Source organism: Brachionichthys hirsutus, chromosome 5 (assembly GCF_040956055.1).
Source record: "Brachionichthys hirsutus isolate HB-005 chromosome 5, CSIRO-AGI_Bhir_v1, whole genome shotgun sequence".
NCBI classification, from domain to species: Eukaryota; Metazoa; Chordata; class Actinopteri; order Lophiiformes; family Brachionichthyidae; genus Brachionichthys; species Brachionichthys hirsutus.
Window position 1 is genome coordinate 3,856,515 of NC_090901.1, and position 22,816 is coordinate 3,879,330.

General features: G+C 45.1%; 2 protein-coding genes across 6 annotated transcripts; both read right to left on the minus strand.

Annotated features, from left to right (window-relative positions):
* Window positions 1-11: 11 nt before the first annotated feature.
* Window positions 12-3,393, minus strand: lactb (lactamase, beta). Its single transcript, XM_068739915.1, has 6 exons — window positions 3,322-3,393; window positions 2,464-2,530; window positions 1,718-1,908; window positions 1,341-1,629; window positions 1,091-1,256; window positions 12-573 (listed from the first exon to the last, which is right to left on the minus strand). The coding sequence occupies exons 1-6, from the start codon at window positions 3,391-3,393 to the stop codon at window positions 48-50; spliced, it is 1,311 nt and encodes a 436-aa protein (XP_068596016.1). The 3' UTR covers window positions 12-47.
* An 856-nt stretch (window positions 3,394-4,249) lies between these two features.
* On the minus strand, window positions 4,250-13,680 carry tpm1 (tropomyosin 1 (alpha)). 5 transcript variants are annotated; one of them, XM_068739288.1, is made up of 10 exons: window positions 13,465-13,666; window positions 12,631-12,756; window positions 9,983-10,116; window positions 9,781-9,898; window positions 9,399-9,469; window positions 8,687-8,762; window positions 8,474-8,536; window positions 8,319-8,388; window positions 7,793-7,871; window positions 6,697-6,921 (listed from the first exon to the last, which is right to left on the minus strand). In XM_068739288.1, exons 1-10 carry the CDS (start codon window positions 13,576-13,578, stop codon window positions 6,918-6,920), a joined length of 855 nt encoding a protein of 284 aa, XP_068595389.1. In that variant the 5' UTR covers window positions 13,579-13,666; the 3' UTR covers window positions 6,697-6,917. The 5 variants fall into 5 exon arrangements, with proteins under 5 accessions (XP_068595394.1, XP_068595392.1, XP_068595393.1 ...); XM_068739291.1 differs by lacking the exons at window positions 6,697-6,921; window positions 7,793-7,871; window positions 12,631-12,756 and adding exons at window positions 5,037-5,134; window positions 12,939-13,064 and having other exon boundaries at window positions 13,465-13,680; XM_068739290.1 differs by lacking the exon at window positions 6,697-6,921 and having other exon boundaries at window positions 7,789-7,871; window positions 13,465-13,671.
* Window positions 13,681-22,816: the final 9,136 nt, after the last annotated feature.

Here is a 22,816-nt window from a genome sequence, read left to right on the forward strand (position 1 = left end):
TCAAAGACGCTAAGGTTCGCTGAAATATAAACGCATACTAAATATTCTTACATGCTTCTGGCTTTGTCAAACTCCTGTGCAATTTTCAGCGCTGTGCCGCTGAGTTCCACAGACGCCATGTTGGTGAGGACGGTGACCACCACTCCCCGTGGGAGCGCGGGAGTCTGTCCTTTGAGTTCTCGTATCTCATCGCTCGGCAACAACAGGAGGACACTGCTAGCCCCCACGGCGGCCCCCGTGTGCGACACATAGTGTCTGCGCATTCTGGACTGGCCATATTTCTGTAGTTTCTCCACAACCACCCAACCTTGGGCATAGTGTCCATCCCTATCCCAGAGGCCATCTGTCATGGGAGAGGGCGTCCACAGATCTATGACACTCTGTGGTTTGAGGTAGCCAGGGAGGAAGCCCTCAGGGTCCTTCAGGTGGGCGACCTGGTAGCTGTAGAGAAGAGCATTACCGAAAAGTAGCAGGTCTCCCGCCGTGGAAAGGTAGCCGCCTCCCGCCCACTTGTAGGAGTTGTCCACATATGGGCAGTTCACAACAAACCCTCTCTGGTTGAAATGATAATATCTGAGGAGGAGCATGAACATTGAATCAGGTCTCAAAAAGGATTTACCATAAGCGCTTCCTGCACAGCCAACCCTGACCCTAACCCTAACCCTATGTTATATTGTGATTTCTATCACTCCTTTCCTTTTGGACTGTGAGACAGGACAGGCACGGAGGAAACGAGTATTCTCTCCCGTCCGTTTTCTCTGTGGTGATCAGATTATGCTCGTTTGGGTTAGAGATCACTTTGGTCTTGTTTGGGTTGGATTTTTAAATCCGGCGATGGGGATACGACGGTACAATGCCCCCCCCCACAGGGTGGCCGTTTCAGTGAATTGAGTGGCCAAACACACACACACACACAGTTATTAGACTGGCTAATCTGCATTCCCGGTCTTTCCCCCCAATGAAAATAAATTTGTGATGCATTATGATGCAGAAAATATGTCAATGGAGATGAATTGTTGAAAACTAAAACCAAGAATGGGACAATAACACAGTAAGTAAACAATAAGCTAACTGCCAATGGGCGATTTACCTGGAGCGGTGGTAAATAATGGGGTCGTTCTCCTCAGGCACAGTATTGCCCATTCCGAGTTCATGGAACATATTCATCATGAGATCCAGGAAGCGTTGTCCAGCAGCTCGTTCCATAACAGCACTAAGAAGGGTATAGGCATGGGTGGAGTACAGAAAGGTTGTCCCTGCATGTAGTGGAAAATGAATCGGTTTTACTCATCAAAGCATTAATGATGAAAATGGATTACATTTATAGGAGTTTGTATTACCAGGTCTGAAAATGAGTGGGTCATCCTTGAAGAGGTCTAAGGCCTGAGTGACACTTTCATATTTGTCCTTGAGGAAACATTCTTCAGCAAAAACTCCCTCCTGAGGCTGAATGGATTCTTTGTCTTTGGAGTTTCGTTGTGTCTCAGCTTTATCTTTGTCATCGTCTTTCGCCGGGACATTCAGCGATCGCTTAGCTTTCTCCATGTTCTCCTTCACTTTGCGTGCGTCTTTCTCATAATGACGTATACCACTCAGGTGAGACAGAAGCATGCGAGTCGTTATTGTGACCTGAAAAAAAAAAAGAAAGACAATGCACAAGTGAGCTGAAGATGTGAAGGAACAGAATATAAGATACCAGACATTTTGCTCAGCTTACATCCTGCCCATCAAATCGTTTCTGGGGAAATTCTGGGACATATTTCTGGACTGAAGCGTCCAGATCCAGTTTCCCTTCTTCACACAGCCGTGCAGCAGCTGCTGATGCGAGGGACTTACTTATGCTGGCAATACGAAACACTGTTTGAGGGCTGCACGGCACACGGTTCTCCAAATCAGCATAACCAATGCCTGAATTAAAGGAAGAATTCAGAACATGAAAACCGTGCATGGCGACATATTCAACCTGTGTATGGATGCAGCGCCGCTTTCGGACTGGCTGACCTCGAGATATGCTAGAGGTGGCATTCATATCCTTTGTTTCCCCTAATAACTAATAACATGAACATCCCAATTGCAAACAATAACTATTTAAAAATGAATAAACTAAATGAAATGCCCTACATATTTGAATGTGGGTTGTCTGGCTTGAGAGTTATAACATTACACCAACCGATTTTTGATGTGATAGATTGAAATGTTTTATGTATTTTTAATTTAAACTTTCTTTAATATTTCAACATATAAAAAAATATTCCAAGGAAATAATGAATGAATCGGCACAAAAAAAAAAAATCAGACTTACATAGGGAATAATAACAATCCCCCAAAAAATCCATTCACTAGATTTCAGTTCAGAATATAATGCTGTTGGGCCAAATCAGTCAACAATTATGATCTGAGTTATCATGACGTCACGACGCCCTGAGCCATTATTGCTGCAGCAGCAGAATGACGTGCACCAACCTTCACACCACACTGGAGCGCCGTCCACAGCGACACCGACCACGACCCCCGGAGCTCCAACCTCCACCTGACACAAGACAGACATTAAACCCTGAGCTGACGGAGGCACGAAGCGAATACAGGCAGAAGGTAGAAACGAAAAGAGCAAGAAAAGAAAGAAAAGTCGTGAAATGACGTCATCGCCTTGTCTGCACAGATGCCAACCCCACAACATGCAGTTCAATGATACCTCAAGGAGCGTATTGACACATCACACAAACTGTGTCGACACTGTGTGGGTCACTCAACAGTGACCTCCTGCTGTAGATCTAAAATCATTGCGGGTAAACAAAATGAAAAAAAGATGGATGAACGTGCATGCTGTAAACCCAACATTAGCCTGTGAAATAATATTCAATCTTTATTAAATTGCTAGTCTCTTACTTAAACTATGATCATCTTTGAAGTTGTTCATGTGAAGGGTTCACATTCTGCTTGTTTGTGTAAATGCTCAAGAGCTGGCATGTAAATTATAGCAAATTTGTATGTAATAAAATTCAGAGTTAAAATGTTTATGCGGGATTTTATTAACCAAAGTGTTCAAACATGTGAAATAACACTAAAAATGGAGTCATTCACACATTTCCGGGAACGATCCATGAATGGGAGCAAAGCGGAAATCCAGAAGGCGACAGCAAACAATGTAATCTCCGTCCAGCGAACCCGCAACAAGTCGACACATTTTGTTTCATTTTGGCGCGTCACATCCGGACGACACTTCCTGTACCGGCCACGTGGGTTTCTGTTAAAGCGATACGCGCACCAATTCGGGGTTTCACGGTTGCGCACTGACGCGCCAGTGACGCTCGCAGGTCTTACCTTCTGCCGCTCCAAAAGCTCCCTGCTCGCTTCAATGGCGCCGAGGTAGCGCTTTATCGTCCCTGTTGCCATTTTATCATCACACGAGTATTTGTCTGCATCGGAATGATATTTCAAGCCGACAGCTAAAGCCACTCCCACGCAGACCCCACATGTCCAAACACTGGACTTGGACCGGCCCAGATATCGTCTTTGCTGATGAAGATAAACACTCCGACGTTCAAACTGATGCGACTTGACTCGCGGCGTGGACAAAAACGACTCGCGTCCTGGATGGAGAATACATTTGATACAAAAACGACGCGACGACAGCTGCGACATTGTTATAGAGGCCGGCCAACGCTACCGGTCTCCGAGCAGATCGTGATCTCATTGGCCACAATCTACTTCCTGTTTGCTGTTTGAACAAGATCAAAGTAATCAAATGAAGATGCAGACAACGTCCAGCACAAGCCCGTGGATTTAAGATTAATTGATTTTTTTATATAGTTTTACACACAAACTCTTTAAATAAAATAAAGAAATTAAGCTTACGTTGCTCTTTTTAGACATGCCAGATTATTAAACCCTCTCAGGTAAATAAATCTGTGACATCATCCATGGCTGCCAAATAAAAATGGAACCCATTACAGAGTCCAACATTCCATTTTTAATAAGGCCGCAATTCCCTCAGCCTCTTTAATACGCTATACGCAGCCTCGTGTAAATACAACTTTAAGATGTCTTTTCTTTTCTGAATTCCAAATTTGCATGAAATACAGAAACTCCCAGCTGATGAAGAGATGATAAATACCGGTAAAACAAAGTTGCCTTTTCTTTTGCAACTATTTCAGGTTCTACACATTCACCCTAAAATCTAATCAGGTGATAAAATATACTGTATATGATGAACGCTTTGCACACACCACAAACAATGTTTGAAAACTTTCAAAACATGCTTTTATTTATATTCATATTTTGTACATTTCAGATATGAGAAACACCTGAAACATCTACATTAATAAAATGTTAAAGCGATGCACAATCTGATGAATGACGCACTTCATAGACAAGATGAATACATTTTGAACTGTGGTTCTGGGGAAAAAAACCTGAAGTATACACTGTATTAGGATTTGCTGTCATTGCCCAATGATAGAGTAGCACCAGTAAAGATACTGACAGGAATGGCCAATGTATATGTACAGTTGTGAGGACATTTTGTGTATCTGCAAACAGAGTTTGTCTTACAGACTGAGAAATGGAGTACAATAATGTTGAGGTTAAACTAAGTGCAACATTTCTTCACTTTGTCCTTTGGCATGTGCATAATCAGGGTGGAATGGCCTGTACCAGATCAGCTTTGATGCAGATGTAGAAAACAATCTTTGTAACCAGTGGAACACGTCATTTCACCAGATGACTTGTCACAAAAAGAGAGCAAGACACCATCTCAAGGGTCGCAAAACACAGAGAGTATTTCAAGGTATAAACTGGCTTGAGAAAACAAATCACGTTTCTCAGTTTAGGCTTCTTCAAAAAGGGAATGGTTAAGTTTTACTTCCCCGCAGCTTTTCGCCTCGGCCGAGTTCCGCTGAAGGCAGGACGGCGCAATAGGGAAAGCATCTGGCTGTTTGATCTCCACCAGGGGCAAGGCACGAGAGGAAGGGTTTATGGTAAGTGAGGTGCAAGCACAAAAAGCCAAAGCCACAGTGTGTGTGTGTGTGTGTTTTGGGGGTCAGACTGTGCTTTCACAAATTATTCAGTTCCATTAGAGTCTGGTCCAGCATCTGGTGCATATCGAGGTTCTCTTCTTTTGCATGTGACAGTTTCTCTGTTAGAACATCAAACAAAGGAGTTTTAATCTCACACAGGCAGGTCAAAGTGAGTCAGTTAGCTTGCATTACAACTAGGCTGGTTACATAACTCAGGTCAGTTATTTAATCTGATTATAGAGCCAGTCTTCACTCCACTGACAGAAAACGAGGCTGGGATGTCCAGTAGAATAAATGCATGCAAACAAGTTAAAGTCTAGTTCTTATTAATACGCAGGAAGCCAACAGTAATGCACACAAAGTTATTAAATTAAGAATATTATGAATCTATTGTATAGTACAAAGCTATAATACTTGGCTGTTAGTCTACAATATGACTTTCTGGATTATTACTTGACAAAAAACACACATTTCAAACAGTGCAGGTAAAATTTGTGGACGGAAGAAGAGTTTTAGTTCATTAAATTTGCATATACACATTTAAAAAAACAAGACTTTCACACGTCTCCATTCAAGGCCTCAAAGAGCTTGTTGGCAATAAAAAAAATTTTTGCAGGCAGAGAGCAAGTTGGGAAAAAGAAAGAGGACAGGAACTCAGAGGAAACGGGGAAAGAGGGATGCCTGTTGACACCTACCGTCACTAACGCAGATCCCCAGTGGCTTTTTATACCTCGTGAAACATACCGGCCAGTAATCAGACAACATTTTCATGCTCTTGCTGGTAGGGCAAATCCACTTTTTTTTAGATTTTCAAGCAAGGCAGGAAATTGTGTCGCGATTGAGCCAAGAAAGATTAAAGTTAATTAAAATCTGATTCTTAAACTTGGGCGTGTGCCAATAAAATAGATAAACAATAATATTGAATTGTAACATTATTGGAAGAACTGGATAAACCCATATTGACGGTAAAAAAAAAAAGAAAGCCTCAGCATGCTTGAAATGTCTCAAAAATGCAAGACTAAAAAAACTAACAAATATCTCACTTCTTATCCGAATTTATTGGAAAGCATTTAATAAAAAAAACAGCCAGAATGTCTTATGGTATGTTTATTTAAATATAAGACAGGATACCATGTATCATACAAAGCCCATGTGTCGCACCGCTGATAGCGGTTTCAGCCATTATTCCCAGCAGCCAGGTGAGGCTCAACAATCTCACGTACTGTTCTGCAATCCTCCGTTACACCCAATAACGCTACTTAACCGCAGTCCAAAACCAAGCCCCCCCCCATTCTCAAAACGTTCCAGTCCACTTTTCCTCCAACAGTTCTACATGTTAAAAAGTGATTACACGCATCAGGCTCTAAGGGAGAAGACAACCTGGCTCAATCTTTCATTTAAGCAACTGGAGTTATTCTACGTCTTGGCGCCAGTCGGACTCCTGAGATACGGCCGAACATCTCAGCTTTACAGAATAATATTTGAAGAAAATAAAAAGAACATGGTCAACTATAAAATGGCACCAAGGACAGCAGGTCAACGCTCAACTAACGATTTTGTGGAGAAAAAGAAAGCAAAAGCAGAACTCAAAATCAAGGCGTCCTGGTTTTATTGTAGCCGCTTGGAAATAAATAGACATCAAAAAGAAAAGAAAAGTAAAAGTAAAGAGATACAGCTTACATAGAAGGAAGGGTGTTTATTTGTATTTTCTTTTTTTACACAGTGCAGAAAGATTCTAGGATTCTGTACAAGAGATGGGATTTATTCTGACAGGAGGATGAAAACATGAGGAGGATAGGAAAGCAAAGACAGAGAGGAAGGGGGGGAACGGAGAGGAGGCTGGAGAGAACGGACAGATGCCGCTCAACCGGCAGGAGGCGTCTTTGGTGAGGAGTGAAAAACTTATCTGTGTGGGAGAGAAGAAGTAAAGTAAACCAGGGGGGTCCGGGTGGGATCTACGGACGCTTCAGAGGAGCACCACAGTACACCAGAGCCACACGGGCCAAACCACAAAAGCACAAAAGCACAATGCACTATGAGAATGCATTGTGAGGGCGAGCACAAAAGACAAACACCAACCGAAGTTCAGTCCGGTTCGTGCCGCTGCTTACAGCGAGACCTTTCTGATGAAACGCAAGGAGCGGCATTGGACCAGAAAGAAACGGTCGCACGCTCCATCCATCTCCCACAGAATGGCCGAACGGCCGGGGGGGGGGGCACCACCACCAATCACGTGACAGGGGTGGGTCTTGTTAGTAGAAGGGGAAAGGCCAAGAGAGGAAATACTCCGAAAGAAGGGGAGCGAATCGGAGTCGCGAAAAGGCGCTTTCTTGAGAAAGTCGCCTGCGCTTCAAAAGTCATCTCTCATGCACGGAAAACAGGCGCGTGAAAACACCTCGGATGTTTCGAAACGCCGAGAGACAATAAGTAATGCAATACACACTCGAATAGTAAACTCATGCTGAGGCTGGTTCATGCAGTCTCGCAGTCCCGCCCACATTAATCTCACACTCCAACGACACCGGCACAAAGATGTCGCCACGGCGATATGTGGTATGAGGAAACCATTCGGAGTTAATAGTCCGGTGGGCTTCACTGACACAGACGTGGAATTCCACAACAGCCGTTTTAAGACTATAAAATCCTTGGAGCAGGTTCGACGGACGGTTTTGACACGGTGCGAGGAAATACGAAGGGAGGCGATGGAGGTGACACAGTTGGAGGATGGGGGGGGGATGCAGGGCAGAAACAAGCAGGTGCAGCAAGTTGAGAATTACATGGAAGTCATGTCATTGAGGGCGTGGTCCAGCTCCTCGCTGATGGCCTTGTACTTCAGTTTCTGGGCATACAACTCATCTATAGATGGACCAGGAGAACAGGGGGAGGGGGAGTGTGTGCAGAGAAAAGGTGCAAAGGTGAAGGAGCACGTGACGGGGAGGTGAAAGGTGAAGCATCCGGACCACGACAGGGTTGACAGAAATATTGAAAACAGAGGGAGAAGAGGAAAACAAAGTTACAGCAGAAAATGGAAATGGGAAGACGCATCATTGCCCTGCAGAGCAGCGGCAGGTATTTGACACTGTGACTCACTGGACACTAAGTCAACAGCTAAAGCTGGTATCTCTGGCAAACATCACAATCTTTCATTCCTACCGCGCCACTGAGACACAAGTCGGCTATGACGGAATCAAAGGAGAGAATAGGACTGAAAAGGGGGGAAAGTAACGATTGGGCTGGAGAGGTGATAAAGCTCAGAGGACGCAGCTTCACAACAACAAAAACAAAAACAGAACAGAACCCTACCTTCCAAGTCATCGATGGTCTTCTCAAGCTTGGCCACTGATCTCTCAGCGAACTCGGCGCGAGTCTCAGCCTGCGTTGGAGACACGTTTAGGGGTTAGGTCACGCGACCGGAACAAACGCGCCGTGACTCCGCAGAACGCCTGCTGAAACTTTACCTCCTTCAGTTTGTCGGTCAGGACCTTGATCTCCTCCTCGTATTTGTCCTCCTTCTGTGAGTACTGTGGGCCAGAAACAATGACGGGTGTCAGGCGCACGGGTCCGACTCAGCCGGCCGACACACACACACACACACACACAAACGTGAACAGATTCTACGTAACTGGCTCTCCTACTCCCCCCGTCCAACCCGCCCGCCGGGGCGCACTCACCTTCTCAGCCTGGGCCTCCAGTGACTTCAGGTTGTTGGTCACAGTTTTCAACTCTTCCTCAAGTTCAGAGCATTTGCTGAGGTTTTAGACGAGGGGGGGGGGAAGAATTTGCAAAGGAGACGGAGAAGAAGGGGGGGTATAGGAAAAGGAGGGAAGCGAGGGTGGGGCGAAGAAGAGATTTACATGAAACAGGGGGAGGAAAGGAGGAGGAGGAGGAGAGAGAAGAAACAAAATAAATAAGAACTACAGATATTAAAACAAAGGAGGGAACCTTAAAGGAGCCTTAAAGGAGCGGGAATGAGTGGATAGCGATGAAGAGCTGAAGAGGGAGCATGCAGAGCGAGCGAGCGAGCAGGAGAGTCAGCGAGGAGAGCCCAAACACAAACGCGTGACTTTTAGTTGGCAGTACCTTTTCCACCGAGGAGTTTAGTGATTTCATGCCGTGATCCAAAACGTCTAGCGCATCCGTCAGTCGGCGAGCTTCTCTGTCAGGGGGGGCGTGGCGGGTGAGTACAAGCCATAATAAACCATTCCAGCCCCGGAGAGCATGCAAATAACCAGCACAACACACACACACACACACACACACACACACACACACACTTCAAACTGAAACAACGGCTGCACTTTGAGTGTTAGTGCTCAAAGCCAACGGGTGTTGCGATGCAGGCGCAGCGTGAGGCGGCGTTTAGTGCGGGGGGGGGGCTCTTACCTCTCCGTCAGCTCGGCACGCTCCTCTGTACGCTCCAGGTCGCCCTCAATGATGACCAGCTTACGGGCCACCTGTGGGCGCAGGGCGACAAAGAGTTAACCCCCAACCCCCCGGCCAATAGATGAGGATGACACAATGGCAGCAGGACGTGGTTTAAAGCAACGGAGTAGCTCTCCGCAGCTCGCCGTAACGCGATGCGTGAACAATAAGAATAATCTACGAACAACTTTGCTTCACCGAAGGCGTGTAAATACAATAAAACGTGTTCCGGGTCAGCGGACGGCTTGTTCCAGCTCGAACCTCAGCCTGTCAGACGGTTTAATTGAGAACAGAATTCTGTTAGCAGCCGCTTCGGTTCGGTGCCAGAGGTCGGGGAACTCGCCTCCTCGTATTTGCGGTCGGCCTCCTCAGCGATGTGTTTGGCCTCTTTCAGCTGGATCTCCTGCAGCTCCATCTTCTCCTCGTCCTTCATGGCCCGGTTCTCAATGACCTTCATGCCTCTGTATGCGGGGAGCAGAACAATCTTTAATGCTTTTACTTTAACGGTGACCTTCTTTTTTTTGGGGGGGGGGGGGGGCACCCACCTCTCGCTCTCGTCGGCGGCCTTCTCGGCCTCCTCCAGCTTGGTCAGAGCGGTGGCGAGACGCTCCTGAGCACGATCCAACTCCTCCTCAACCAGCTGGATGCGCCTGTTGAGGGAAGCGACATCTCCCTCAGCCTGTAGGGAAGATCGAGAAGCCGTCAACGTCTTTCACCGCGCAGACGCAAAGACGCACACGTCAGCCCAAAGAACGCACAGATGCTAAACCTGTCTGGACGGGGTCCGTCTGATCATATAATGATAAAGTTAGGTTGGATGAACTCTGAAAACTAGTCTCTGGAGGTGATCCTATAGGAGGGCTTCACGTGTACAGAGGAGAGAGAGAGAGAGAGAGAGAGAGGCTCCCTGCGTTTCCGCCATTTGTTGCAACCTTTGAGTATTAATTTAACCGGTTGCAACACGCGGATCCGCACGAGCAGAAACTTCTGCTTTTCAGTTTGGTTCAGGGCGCATGAGATTCTGCGTTGTCCTCCCAAGGTTCACAAAAGAAAGCAGCAGACCACCAGCGCTCCCGTTCACCCGCGGATCGTGCGCGTAAGTGCACGCACGCCCGGACCAAAGTGCATCTGCATGTTTTGCAAGAACTTTACCAAGACGCCATAAACTGGACTCCACCTGAAACACCTCGGTCAGGCAGAAGCAAACTGCGCTGCGGGGACATTTCTCTTCAGGCTCGATAGCCGCGCACGGAAAACACGCGGTTGCGTAAACCTGATCTCCTTATAAGGACAAGTGAACGCGCATAAAGCCCACTGTGGCACTTTAAAACGTGGCCATGGTTAAGTTGTAACTTCCTGGTGGGGGTGGAATAAACCAAACTTCCTGGATGGCAGTTTGAATGGGACCGTTACAGCGAAGCGCACCACGGGGGGGGGGGGGGGGGGGGGGGTCGTCCACAATAAGAGGCCACGCACAGATACGTTCATTACGCACACGGTTAATCTCTGCGTGGACTCTTGCTTGGCCATCAGCGGCCTAACGTTTCCACGGCCGGCTGCGGCCGCGTCCAGCACCAAGACAAAGATCAAACCGTGCGCACGCCACGCCGCGCCACGACTGTCCGGGGAACATGCTTACTTGCTCCCTGGCTTTCCGCTCTGCGTTCAGCTCCCTCTGTAATCTCTCGGTTCTCTCCTCCGCGCAGTCCGTCTGCTCCTGCAGAAATCTGATCTTCCGTTTGACGGCATCCAGCGACGACGCTCCGGCCATCTTTTCTTTTCTTTTTTTTTTTTTTAAAGTGTGAAATTACTAAAAATAAACTAAAAATGCCACAGAGGAGCTATTCCGAGAAAATGTCAAGCAGTGAAATGACGCCCTCGAGTGCGACACGAGCTGCGTCAAGAAGGGCTGGCCGCTCCTGGAGACGCGCTGGAAGCCGCTATTTGTCCAGGAAGTGCCTCTGATTTCGAAATAGGACGACATGAACGACGGTGGAGCGGGAGCGGCCGGATCGGGCTGCTTTTTGTTGTGGACATATTTATCTTATGATATAATACAAGATGAAAGTGTATTAATATAAGTACCAATGTATTCTGAATGAAAACTACAGAGTACAAACGAAGGAGCTGTGGCGCCCTCTGTCGGTCGACTCTGGGCAGTACCCAAGGCAAGATGAGAGCGTCCATTCAGCGTCTTCTCTAAATACAGTAATTATAGGCTGAGTTTAAGACTGCAAATATCGCAAAAAAACCCTCCAAGTATATGGCATGGGAGCAAACCATAAAACACAAGTAGTAGTTAAATTATTTTCAGGGCGATTACAGCAGGATTTAAACTTGCAGGAATAAAATACAACAAATGTAATTGGCAAAAAGTCTCTAACTTTGTAATATTAAATCACCACAGGAATCCAATTAAATGATTATTACGACGGGACAGATAGTCACAGTATTTTGGACATTTCATTTATTTTTGAAGGAGGATATAATTGTTTTCATCCAAGCAGGTCACAATCTTTAATTGGCGTTAAGAGTCGTTGTATTTAAAGGAAATCGGGATTTTAGCTATTTTATCAGGGAATAAACTTTTCTTACTTGTAAGCTGGTTGGAATAGTTTAAAGGAAAATTCCTTTTTTTTTTTTACTCCTGTGGTAAGCAAAGAGCGCAGCCCGCAGATATAGGAACTCTATCTTGACCATATAAAGCAGTGGGTTATATTTATCCAGGCACTCTCTCTCTCTCTCTCTCTCTCTCTCTCTCTCTCTGAGGAAGACTAAACGTTAAGCCACTTTACTGTTGACTCTGAAAATGACTTCTTCAGTTTTAGACCTGTAAGAATGAGCACATCCATGTAAAAAAAAAAAAAAAAAAAGTCTTATAATAGAAGTTATAATTGGTTCTTGCCAATTTACAGTAAAAAATAAATTTACATCTGACGTTCTTTGGGTAGACTTGTGATTGTGAATAATAATGTAATATAATAATAATAATAAACCATACAAAGACAGTTCAACAACAATCAGATAAAAAAAAAGTCCACTCTCGTCATGACGATGAAGACAGTGTCCCTCAGAAAGTGGACATTTTTTTTGCTGTGGCGTTGAACTGTCGGTTCCCACACTCAGTGATCAGAGAATGAAGATGTAAAGAAGCGTGTTGCGGGAACAGTGCCGTGGGGAACCCCTTACTTACATCGGCGGCTTTCTTCTCAGCCAGCTCAAGTTTCTCCTGGGCATCTTTAAGAGCCTCGGAGTACTTGTCCAACTCATCCTCAGTTCCTTTCAGCTTCTTCTGCAGAGCTACCAAATCGTCCTCAAGCTGAGGGGAGTGTCAGGCAGTGCGCAGAAGTTTGAGGTGTTCAGGAGATGGGGAGTTGCGTGAGCGCGTAAAGGCGCAAAAGAGCGTCCACAGAAAGACACAGAGCACAGGAAAGGACAGGACAGGACAGGGGGAAGAGAGGAGAAAGGTTAGGAGAGACCATGCACGCCAGGATCAGGTACCTTGGTGGCAGACTCCTCCGCAGTCAGCAGCTTTTCCTCAGCAGTTTGGAACTCCTCAAACACTTTATCTCTTTCGTCTTCAGTTACGCGCAATTTCTTTTCCAACTCTCTTATTTCGTCGTCTAACTATATGCATGCATATAAAAGACATTTTAGAGTTAAACATAAAGACAAAACAAACACGCGGTTATTCAGTCTACTGTAAAATATTTCGCTTATACACATATTTTAACTATATTAAAACATGTTTATCTATAGGCTGTATTTACATCACCAGCTGCCAAAAACAGTTTGTGAATTAGTACCCCCCTCCCCCGAAAAAAAAAAACAGAATAAAAAACAGAGAAGAGCGATTTATTCTTTAATCCTTATTCGGTTTATCCATAAACGTAATTATCCGTTTTTAGGAGGCGATCCATTTAAAGCGCAGCAGCAGCTTTACAACGCTGCTGATTAATTTTGTTTTATTTACGCATCTCTGAGGATTTCCTCAAACGGGGGGGGGGGACAAAAAGTAGTAGCCGACCTGCTTGCTTCTGTCCTCTGCTGCTTTCTTGTCCGACTCCGCCTGCTCAGCTCTGTCCAAGGCGTTCTCCTTGTCGAGCTTGAGCATCTGCATCTTCTTCTTGATGGCATCCATGGCTGCTTTCTGCTGTACGGCGGCACCAACAAAACGTCCCAAATGAAAACCAAGGAGAGCAGCGAGGGGGGGGGGGGTCTGTGCCTGAGCTGAACGCGGAGCTGGAGTGCAAGCTCTGCCTCGCTGTGCCCTGTCAAATATGTACGTTGAAAGGGGAGGGGGGGGCAACTGGATTCCTTTGGACATCCAATACATTTTTTTTTTTTTTTGGAGGAGGCGTGTGCGCGCGCTCGGGCGTTCTTTAAGGGCCTGCTCGGTGATTCGTTGCTCTCAGACATTTGACTTTTGATACGCCTTTATATGGGATGTGATGGACGAGCAAGGCAGCGCCCCAAGCAAGGGCTTCCTAATTGTGATGTAACCCAAGCCATTTAATGCGCGCAGGAGAGCAGATGCCATTTCTGATTGGATGAGCAGATCATTAAATAACTTTCTTTTACCACGCCTTGGGCTTGTCCAATATCACTGAAACCTGGGACACTTTTCGTGTGAATCCTCTTTTCTTATTCCCCATTGACAGACAGGCTGGGTCCGGGACCCCCCCCCCCTGGCAGCTGTAGTGACAGTTCCATCGCTTGTCCCAGAGTGGGTTTGGGGAGTCCAAGTCCCTCTGGGATGAGGTTTAGTAGCTCAACGCAAGTGGGCTGTCTGAGAAGAGATGCTTTTGGTAAGCCAAGCAAGCCCTAGAGGCATTGTTCACAGTCCCGGGGCTCTGGGCAGGGACGTGTTTACCTGATAATCTATCAGCTGTCCTCGGGGACAAGTGTTGATCCTGTCTGGCTGACAGGCTGGACAAAGCCTAATTACAGCAGCTCAACAGCTGACTGATGTAGCATTTCATTCATGATAACTGTTTTGCAAAATAAAAAAAATAAAAAAGGTTTTTTAAATAGTATTTTCAGGGTTAATTCTGATTTATAGTTAATAATAAATTTTTGAACCCCCCCCAAAAATAATGATCCAAAATCCTTTTTTCATTTTTTAAAAATGTTAACATTATATTGAAATGCAACAAGACAGCGAGGCGTTAAACCTCGCCGAGGACACCAAGTGTCCTCAAGTCTATACACCGAGACGCTTCAGGATATTTTTAGGAGCGCGTTCTCTTTCATACACCTGCTTCAGTCTGTAACGTGGCCCCCAGGGGCTGCGCCAGGAGCCCAAGTTCTAATGCAATGAGATATACCACCTAAAATAAGCTTCGTCTCACCCGGACTTTGGTCTGTTTTATACATTATTGTTGCTGCGCCTTCCAGCCGGGATAAGAGCCCGAGCAGAGGCTGCCCAGTCTGAGCAGAGAACAGTGTTTGCAGGGTTTCTCACCACGTTCTGACTGACGCTGAACAATATGGGCCACACAGACTCTTTCTTCATTCAGTCTGCTTTTCATTTGCTCAAGACTCACAAGATTTAAACACTTTAAATTCCATTTAACCTCCATTAATGGACAAAGCTTGGCGGCTACAGCAGCACAGACATGGCTCTGACGGATCCAAGATACTCTTAAAGTTTAAATGTCAATTTTTCACGCAGGCCTAGAATATGCAGTATTATTTAAATAGTTATGAAATGAGAATATTGTAGTCACATTTACCGTTTTTATAATTCTTGTTTCTTGAATGTCCTCACCACTGACACTAGCGTGCCGGTTTAAATCCAGATTTCCAATTAGAGCTTTATTGTCTTCAACATCAACGTCATTTTCGATTAATGGACTCAGGGGATGTTTGTAATAGCACACAGGATTTGCTTTGGCATCCTGAGAATGAAAATAAGCCCAATTATGATGTTTTCCTTTACTGGCATAGTAAAAAATAGCTCAGGGTGTCAACACGCACTGTGGTGAAAGTATAGTTACTCCACTCTGATTTGCATATCACACGAAAGCGAAGCCCTCGAGCGCGGAGTCCAATGGCACACTGCTTTGTCTCTCTGTTTTAAGGGAGTAAGTATGAACCTTGTCTTTGAAATACTCACAGCAGTTTTTGGACTGCGGTAGCATTCTGAAGTCACCACAACTCCAGAAAGAGTTTCATTTTCATGGACGTTCAAGGGAAAAAAAACACACTTCCAGACATATAATTTTGTGCTGCTTGGAAAAAGAAAAAAAAATCCGGCTTCTCAAGGCCTTCAACGCCGACCACGAGAACAGCTGACAAAAGACTGCGTCCGGCCATTGCATTCAAACCGGCAATGAAACGCAGGATCTCTTCACAGCCGAAGGGAATTACTCGTAGCAGAAGTATGATTTTTGAACAAATAAGTGTTTGTCATTTTACTCTTGCAGGAGATTTCTCTGTCACTAACGAGAATTTACTATCATAAGAAGCCCGTCTGGGTGTTGAGGCATCTACTGCAGACAGCTGACGGCCTGTCGTCAGACTCTGCCGTGGCCGGAATTCATTCCTCACAACATCCAGTCTGTCCTACTTACTGAGACAACTGTTGCTCATTTGCCAGACAGATTTTGGAATCCCTGTTCTCTCTGGCTGTTGATCCGGTCCTCCCCCGGGAGGCAACAGCTGAGTGACACGGGTGCAGTGATGAGCTGGATTCATGTTCACATTCAGTAAACTGTCATTGTCTTTACCTCGCCATCTAATGAGGTTTTTGAGGTGGCCGTGGTTATGAAAAATAAATGACTTGTTATAACTCTGAGGCTACAGAAGTGTTTTGTTTCCAATGTAAATAATTAAAGATTAGATGCATATAGGAGGAAAAGATGGACACATGAGCTATCAAATGAGCTTCACGTTGATATCCAGGAAATCCGCACTTAGGGAAGAAATCTCCCAGATTTTTTGGACACTGTGGTTTGGAAGAGGAGATGCAGTTTCTCCACATGAATCTTGAAATGAAACAAAAGCATTTAAAGCCCATTAATGCTAATACTGTAATGCTGCATTTCGTAAAAAGTTAGGTCTGACAAGCCACAATGTATATGGAATGTCGGGTTCGCCTCTGTCGCCACTGAGGGAGGAGCTGAGCTTTAAAGCCTGAAACCATGTTTGCATAAGACGACCCTTGGGAGACATTTAAAAGTTCTCAAAAATGTTCTCAAACTGCTTGCACTTTACCATAAATGTGCCATTTGTTGTGAGGCTTTTTTAACCCTGATGTGTGTGTGTGTGTGTGTGTGCGTTTCCAATGAATGTAACTGACAAAGAGCAACAAGGGAACGTTATGGGTCGTTCTTGATCCGTGTCGGGTGCATGGCCGCCGATCGAAACACTGAGAAGCACGGTCTTGGTTTGAGCCTCGTCAAATCCCATCTGAAGATTTCCGCAGGCATCGTCCAGATAAATATAGAGAGAACTCTTTGGCTTCAGACGGTACCCCTGGGATTAGATAGCTCCATGCAGGGGCATAATCAGTTAACATAGCAGAAAACGGAGCGGATGCAATCCAAACTGTAACCCAAGCCTGGTCAGCGGCCTACTGGTGCTGAGTTCATTCACTGTAATGCTCCACTGAGATGGACTGGGAGTTGTAGGGCTCTAACTGGTAGAGCAATGAGCACAGGAAGACCTACGACCACAAGCGCTGCACCGAGACTGCCGCAGTATTTTACTTGATGGATAGATGCAATAAGGCCGTGACAACTCGGCTCACACGGTTCTGGGCGGTTAAAACATTTGTCATCAGGAATGTCAATCGCACGTGTCCCACGGCAAGTTTGTAATTCCATGAAAACATTATGTTTAGTTAATGGAGAATGTCAGAGCAGTCTAAGGCAATCAAACTTCACAACTTTCGCCACTCTTAATACTTTGAGGAGTCAAATTCCAGCAGCATGAAGGTCAAATTTTTCAGTCGCAGGTGCTCCATTGAAGAGACTGTAGGTAACATTCCAGTTGTGCCAATTCTTTGCTGCAGTACAGATAGCGAGGATCTGTCATCCCTTGCATGTAATAAATCTCTCACAGGCCAGACACGAGGCACAAACACATTCAGTCATCCATATAATTATTTCCCCCTACACGATTAGCGTGGTTTAAATTTCTCCTAAGACTGACCTGACTTTTTAAATGCTGTGTTTCTAAAAGTAAATGTTTGAAAAGAAGTGTTGGCATTCACGTTTTTATATTGTACAATTACCGGTAAGGCCTGTATCTGTAAGAGCTGAGATTTGAACTTGAGTTCACCAAGTTGCAGGATACAAGCAGCCATGATTCACCGAAAAGGACTTTAGTTGTGGCGTGTAAATACCAAAAAGTGAAGGTCTCCAGTGCTGCACACACAAATGTGGGATAATGGAGGAACATTTGTGGCCTCGATAGCGGCTCCTCCCAGACTATTTGTTTGTGTTCCCCCTTTGCAGAATGCCGGCCATATCTGATGCTGCTCAGTCAGCTTAGACGGAAAGAGGGGAGGGGGAGAAAGCATTCGGGGGGAACTGTGACGATCCATTTCAAACTCATGCAGGATTCCGTGTTAGAATTCACGTGTGAAATTAAATTCACGAAGGGGCCAGACATGTTACAGCATGAGTGCTGAAAAAACAAAAACAAAGTCTGACATTTTGCTGTACAAATCCGTGTTTAATTTCGGAAAGCATTTATCACGCTCCTCGCTTTTACTTGTGGGCCAGACACTGGCAAGTCGAGGGGGAAGTGTGGAGTAAATGATTGTTTACAGGCAACTTGAACCTCTCCCAGTTCAAGATAAGAGATTCCTTCCAGAGCATCAAAGTTGTGTCCTGCTCTTCCCTCAGGGATCAAAGGCTGCTGAAAGCGCTTTCTGAATCTTTCTCTGTTTGTATCTTCACCCTCTTTAAGTGTAATAGTTTCAGTGTTGCTCGCTTCTTGCTCGTTTTCTGCCCGTACAGCTGGCCCCTCTTTAAATATTTGCCGTCAATCTTTTTGCTCCTCGTGTCTCAGGGCCAGAAGTTTCCGTGTTTGCGCACGGAGGCAGAATCTTCCATATATGTGCCCATATATGGGCTCTGTGGTGTAAGCGAGGTAGAGGAGTCAGAGGAGAGGGCTTTTGTGAGGCCCAAAGACGTGCTTGATATTTCTTTCCATTCCACAGGGCTATAAAACTTCTTGGTATGTACTTCCAGCTCAGCCACTGTTCTCCCTGTTACAGTCCTGACTGTCAGAGTCTTCTGGTGCAGAACTGAAACAATAGGAAGAGGAGGAAGACGCCGGACCTCTTTGGCAGTGTGTTTGCTTCCCTTTATTTTCACGACTCCAAATAAACTTTTAGATAAAAAAGCCTCTCTTTACAACAAAATCAATAAAAAAAAACTCTCCTTGAGGAAGAATGCGACATCAACAAACCCTTTTTAATGCTGTATTTTTTATTTTTTTTGTTAAACACAAAGTCCATTGTTGCTCATTTTAAGTAGACATTTACATCAAGCTTATGAGTTGTTTTCTTTTAAACTTCAAACCACAAAATGACCATAGCTCTTCTGAACAAAAGCCATAATGTGAAGCCAGTGTGAGAATCCATGATGAGACATTCCAGTGTGGTTTTGTGTGACTGTTTGCAAGCTCACAGAGTACGATCATTGCGACTGGGTCACAGTGGTCTCTGCAGCGTGGAATGCCACAGGAACCCACAGCTCTGCAGCACCTGCATTCTCCCACCCAACCTGTGCGCAGACCCAGGTTTCACACATTGCCGTGACTTTGTTCGCGATCGGACTGACTGGACAGTAAAAGAGCGCTAGAGAAAGCCCGGACATGAAAACAAACCGACATTCGCTTGGTATTATTAGTTCCAGCATCGAGTCCTCAGATGGCTGAAATAACAACACTCAGGACACTGTGCTCACAGGCGGAATGACGAACACATCACTCCTACGAAAAGAATGGGAAAGACAGGAAGTGGAAGGATTAAGATCCTTTAGTTGGGTATATGAATCAAAAACATTTACGCTTGCTCAGCAGCTTATATGTTGTGAATCACTGGATGAAGTGTAAATATATTATGTTTTTGTCTGCTCCTGTTCTGTCTATCACTTTCTCTCCCTCGCATTGTTTTTGCCTCTCCTCCTATACCTGTCCTTGTGTCTGTCTCTCCCTCTCTGTCTTTCTACCTTTGTCTCTCTCTCGTTCTCTCGCTCAACCCAACCCGGCAAGACAGACGGCAGCCCACTACGAGTCTTAGGTTCTGTTCAAGGTTTCTGCCTGTTAAAGGGAAGTGTTTCCTTGCCTCCCTCTCCAAAGTGCTTGGTCTTTTGGGACAAGTTGGCTTCTGTCTTTCCCTGCTACACCTGTAAAGGACCTTGAGAAAGCGTTCTGTTCTGTTTCATTGTTTGTGTTCAATCGTGTTTAATATGTAATTTGATTTTGGTAATTTGTATTCAATGTGAAACCTTAATCTGAAAATATTTGATAATGACGACAGTCAAATAATGCGTGAAGAATAATAATGGAAAAACTGAAGTTCTCAAAACTGAGTGTCTCAAATTTCTTCTTAGTGAATATACAATACAATTATTTTCACCACTGTGGAAAACTACGAAGAAAGGTTTTGATGACTGTCTTCAAAGGAAATCAGCTGAGGCTGAATGAGTCTGACGTCACTGTCCACGAAAGACCTAAGAGAAGGAATAAAGTCTCACTGATTGATCATCCTGTCTGTTCCCAAATCCTCTCATGAAAACCGCTGTCAGCGTTGAGAAAAATCTGCTGAGCACTGAGCGTTGTGTTTATTCAGCTTTGATATGGGCGGGGATTCTGCAACAGTCACAGAAGACAAGAGGCCAAGGACTTTTCTCTCCACCAAAATAAAGCCATCTAACGAGTGCTGAGCAAAGTTTCCTTATTAAGGCTCGGGGTTTGGATGGAAGAGTGTTACATTTCAATCTAGACAGCTTAAAACCCGGGAGACACCCCGGATCAGTTCCAGTCGGCGGCCCAGCCTGAGACAAGATGGTTCATCTGCTCCACGGCACGATTCGTTCTTGCAGCGACTGGAAAACCAAGAAAAGGACAGAGAGGAGGCCCAACACAGAACGGCGTGTGTTGTGGTGCAGTGAAACGGTATCGTTTAACAGATCGCCCTTATGTTGCTGGAGTTGTCCAAAATTAGCATCCGAGTTCTAGGTCTCAACTGAGACCCAATATAGCCCTGCTGTCACTGCTGACTGTAGAAATAGTGTGGCTCCCACACATGATATCTAAAGGAGCTGCTGTGCTGTGAGGGAAATAGACAGTGAACACTCAGCACTCAGATGAGGATGGACACCGTGAATGCAACTCGTGTCGTTCCACCACCCGCCCGTTATTTCATGGAAATGAGTGAATTCCTCCTGTTGTAGGATTAGATAAAGGCCTGGATGTGACACACCTCCTAAAATTTGACACTCAAAGTATCACTTTTGCTGGAAAGTTTCAGTCCAGAGAATGTGATCCAACTGCGTTTGTCGTTGACAGCATGGTTTTCATTTCATCTAACACACCCACAGCTGGTCTCGGGCAAATTCCACCTAATGGATGGACCTCACCCAACCTTCATGGGCATTTCCTGGTTCTGTGCTATAAACGCACAGAAGTCGACTCCACAGACGGTTTGCGCTTCTCGTTAAACCAGAGGCTGCACAGTTGAAACGCTGTGCAGCCCAGCATGTTGGGAGATCCCACCGATGACCTAAAATAGTCATGTGCTCCAGACCTGAGTATAAGATCCATTAGCTGCTGTCGCCCAGGTTTGTTAGGGATCACTGCTTCCCAGAGCAGGCAGACGGGCGGCATGTGGGTACGAGTAAACAGGTATCCTTCCAACACGATGATGAGGTCACTGCTAAATCTCACAGTGTTCATGCATTTATTCAGAGCAATTTATTTTCAACCAAAAACACATGCGCACACTACCACTCTGGCAGCATCTCCGTTGGTGATTAATCCCATGCAGTTTGTTAAGTCTCGTCTCTCTGGGCTAGGTGAGCCTTCCAGAGAGAACAGGCTGATGCCAGTAAACTCAGCTTGGACAAACTGGACTTTTCTTGGCTGGACATGGATGCTGAAACGCCGCCTAACCCCCCTATTAGTCTACACAATACCAAAGTGCTGACATCAATCAATTTCATTACTAGCACAAAAACATCAGTAAAGGTGGCTCAAAAATAATGAAGAGCAAATGAGGTTGGAAAGCCGTTAAAAAGGGAGACGAGGTGAGAAAATCCCCCACAATGCCAGGAGTTCAGAACAGCAGTTTATTCTAATTGAAAAGGAATTATTTAGTCAGATTGAGAGGGCAGCCCAGTCCAAAACCTGAAAGCTGTTTTTTTTATACAGTAGAATTCACCATTGTAGTTCAACAACAGAGGCGAATTTAGAAAATGATTAACACTGAAAGTTGAAGGAAGGACTTAATCTCATATACCGTAACTTTCTAGTTTGACTACCGAAGCTGATTTTAGTACATGCCGTCACTCTGCTAATACAGTAACTGACGCATTGGCCACACTGGAAAATATATGGATTTGAAAGAGCCAATGAGATCCAAGAGCAATTGTAATTGCTCTGCCGTGGCTTATTTAACATCCTGCAGATTACTGCCAAAACAATGAAAGTGGAGAGTTGACCCGGTGTCATTTGGCTTAGCCACAGGTTCACACAGCTTCGTTTGTGAGAACTTGAGCACAGCACAAAGCCTGAACTATATGTCTGCCAGGCTGCGGGGATTAGGCATGGCGCATGTCATAGTGACTGCAAAAGCCGAGGACACAGCAAAGATATTCCAGAGACGCACCGTGCTGAGACAAAGGATTACCGCAGGCCTCTCCTGGGTCGAGGGCGTTAATGATATACGTCACAATGTCGCAAATGAAGCATGGTGACGACAAAGTCAGCGCCCTTGTCCTATGATGTGACAGGAAGTCTGATGGATGCTAACCAATAGACAAACTACAATGCCACTCAGAAGAGCATGGGCCTCCTGAAAGGTGATTGGAAAATCGGACACGTCTATCCAGCTCTTCCTTAAATATAAATAATATACATTTTGATCCAGTCAATATGAATTATCTGGATAACGAGAAAAATATTGATAGCACAAAATATGTATGCTTTTTCACATCATGATTTATGAATCTGATTCCGTACTCAAGTGTTGTGGGCTGTGAGTCTGGCAAGCCGTACCAGAGACATTCCTTTTCTCAGATATTTGTTAAAAAGTTGTAAAAGAAATCCCGGCTCCACGATTCTTTTACTATGATATGTGGAAATTGGATGACTATTTTTTATTTTATTTGCTCAATCCTGTTAAAACCACAACAAATCAA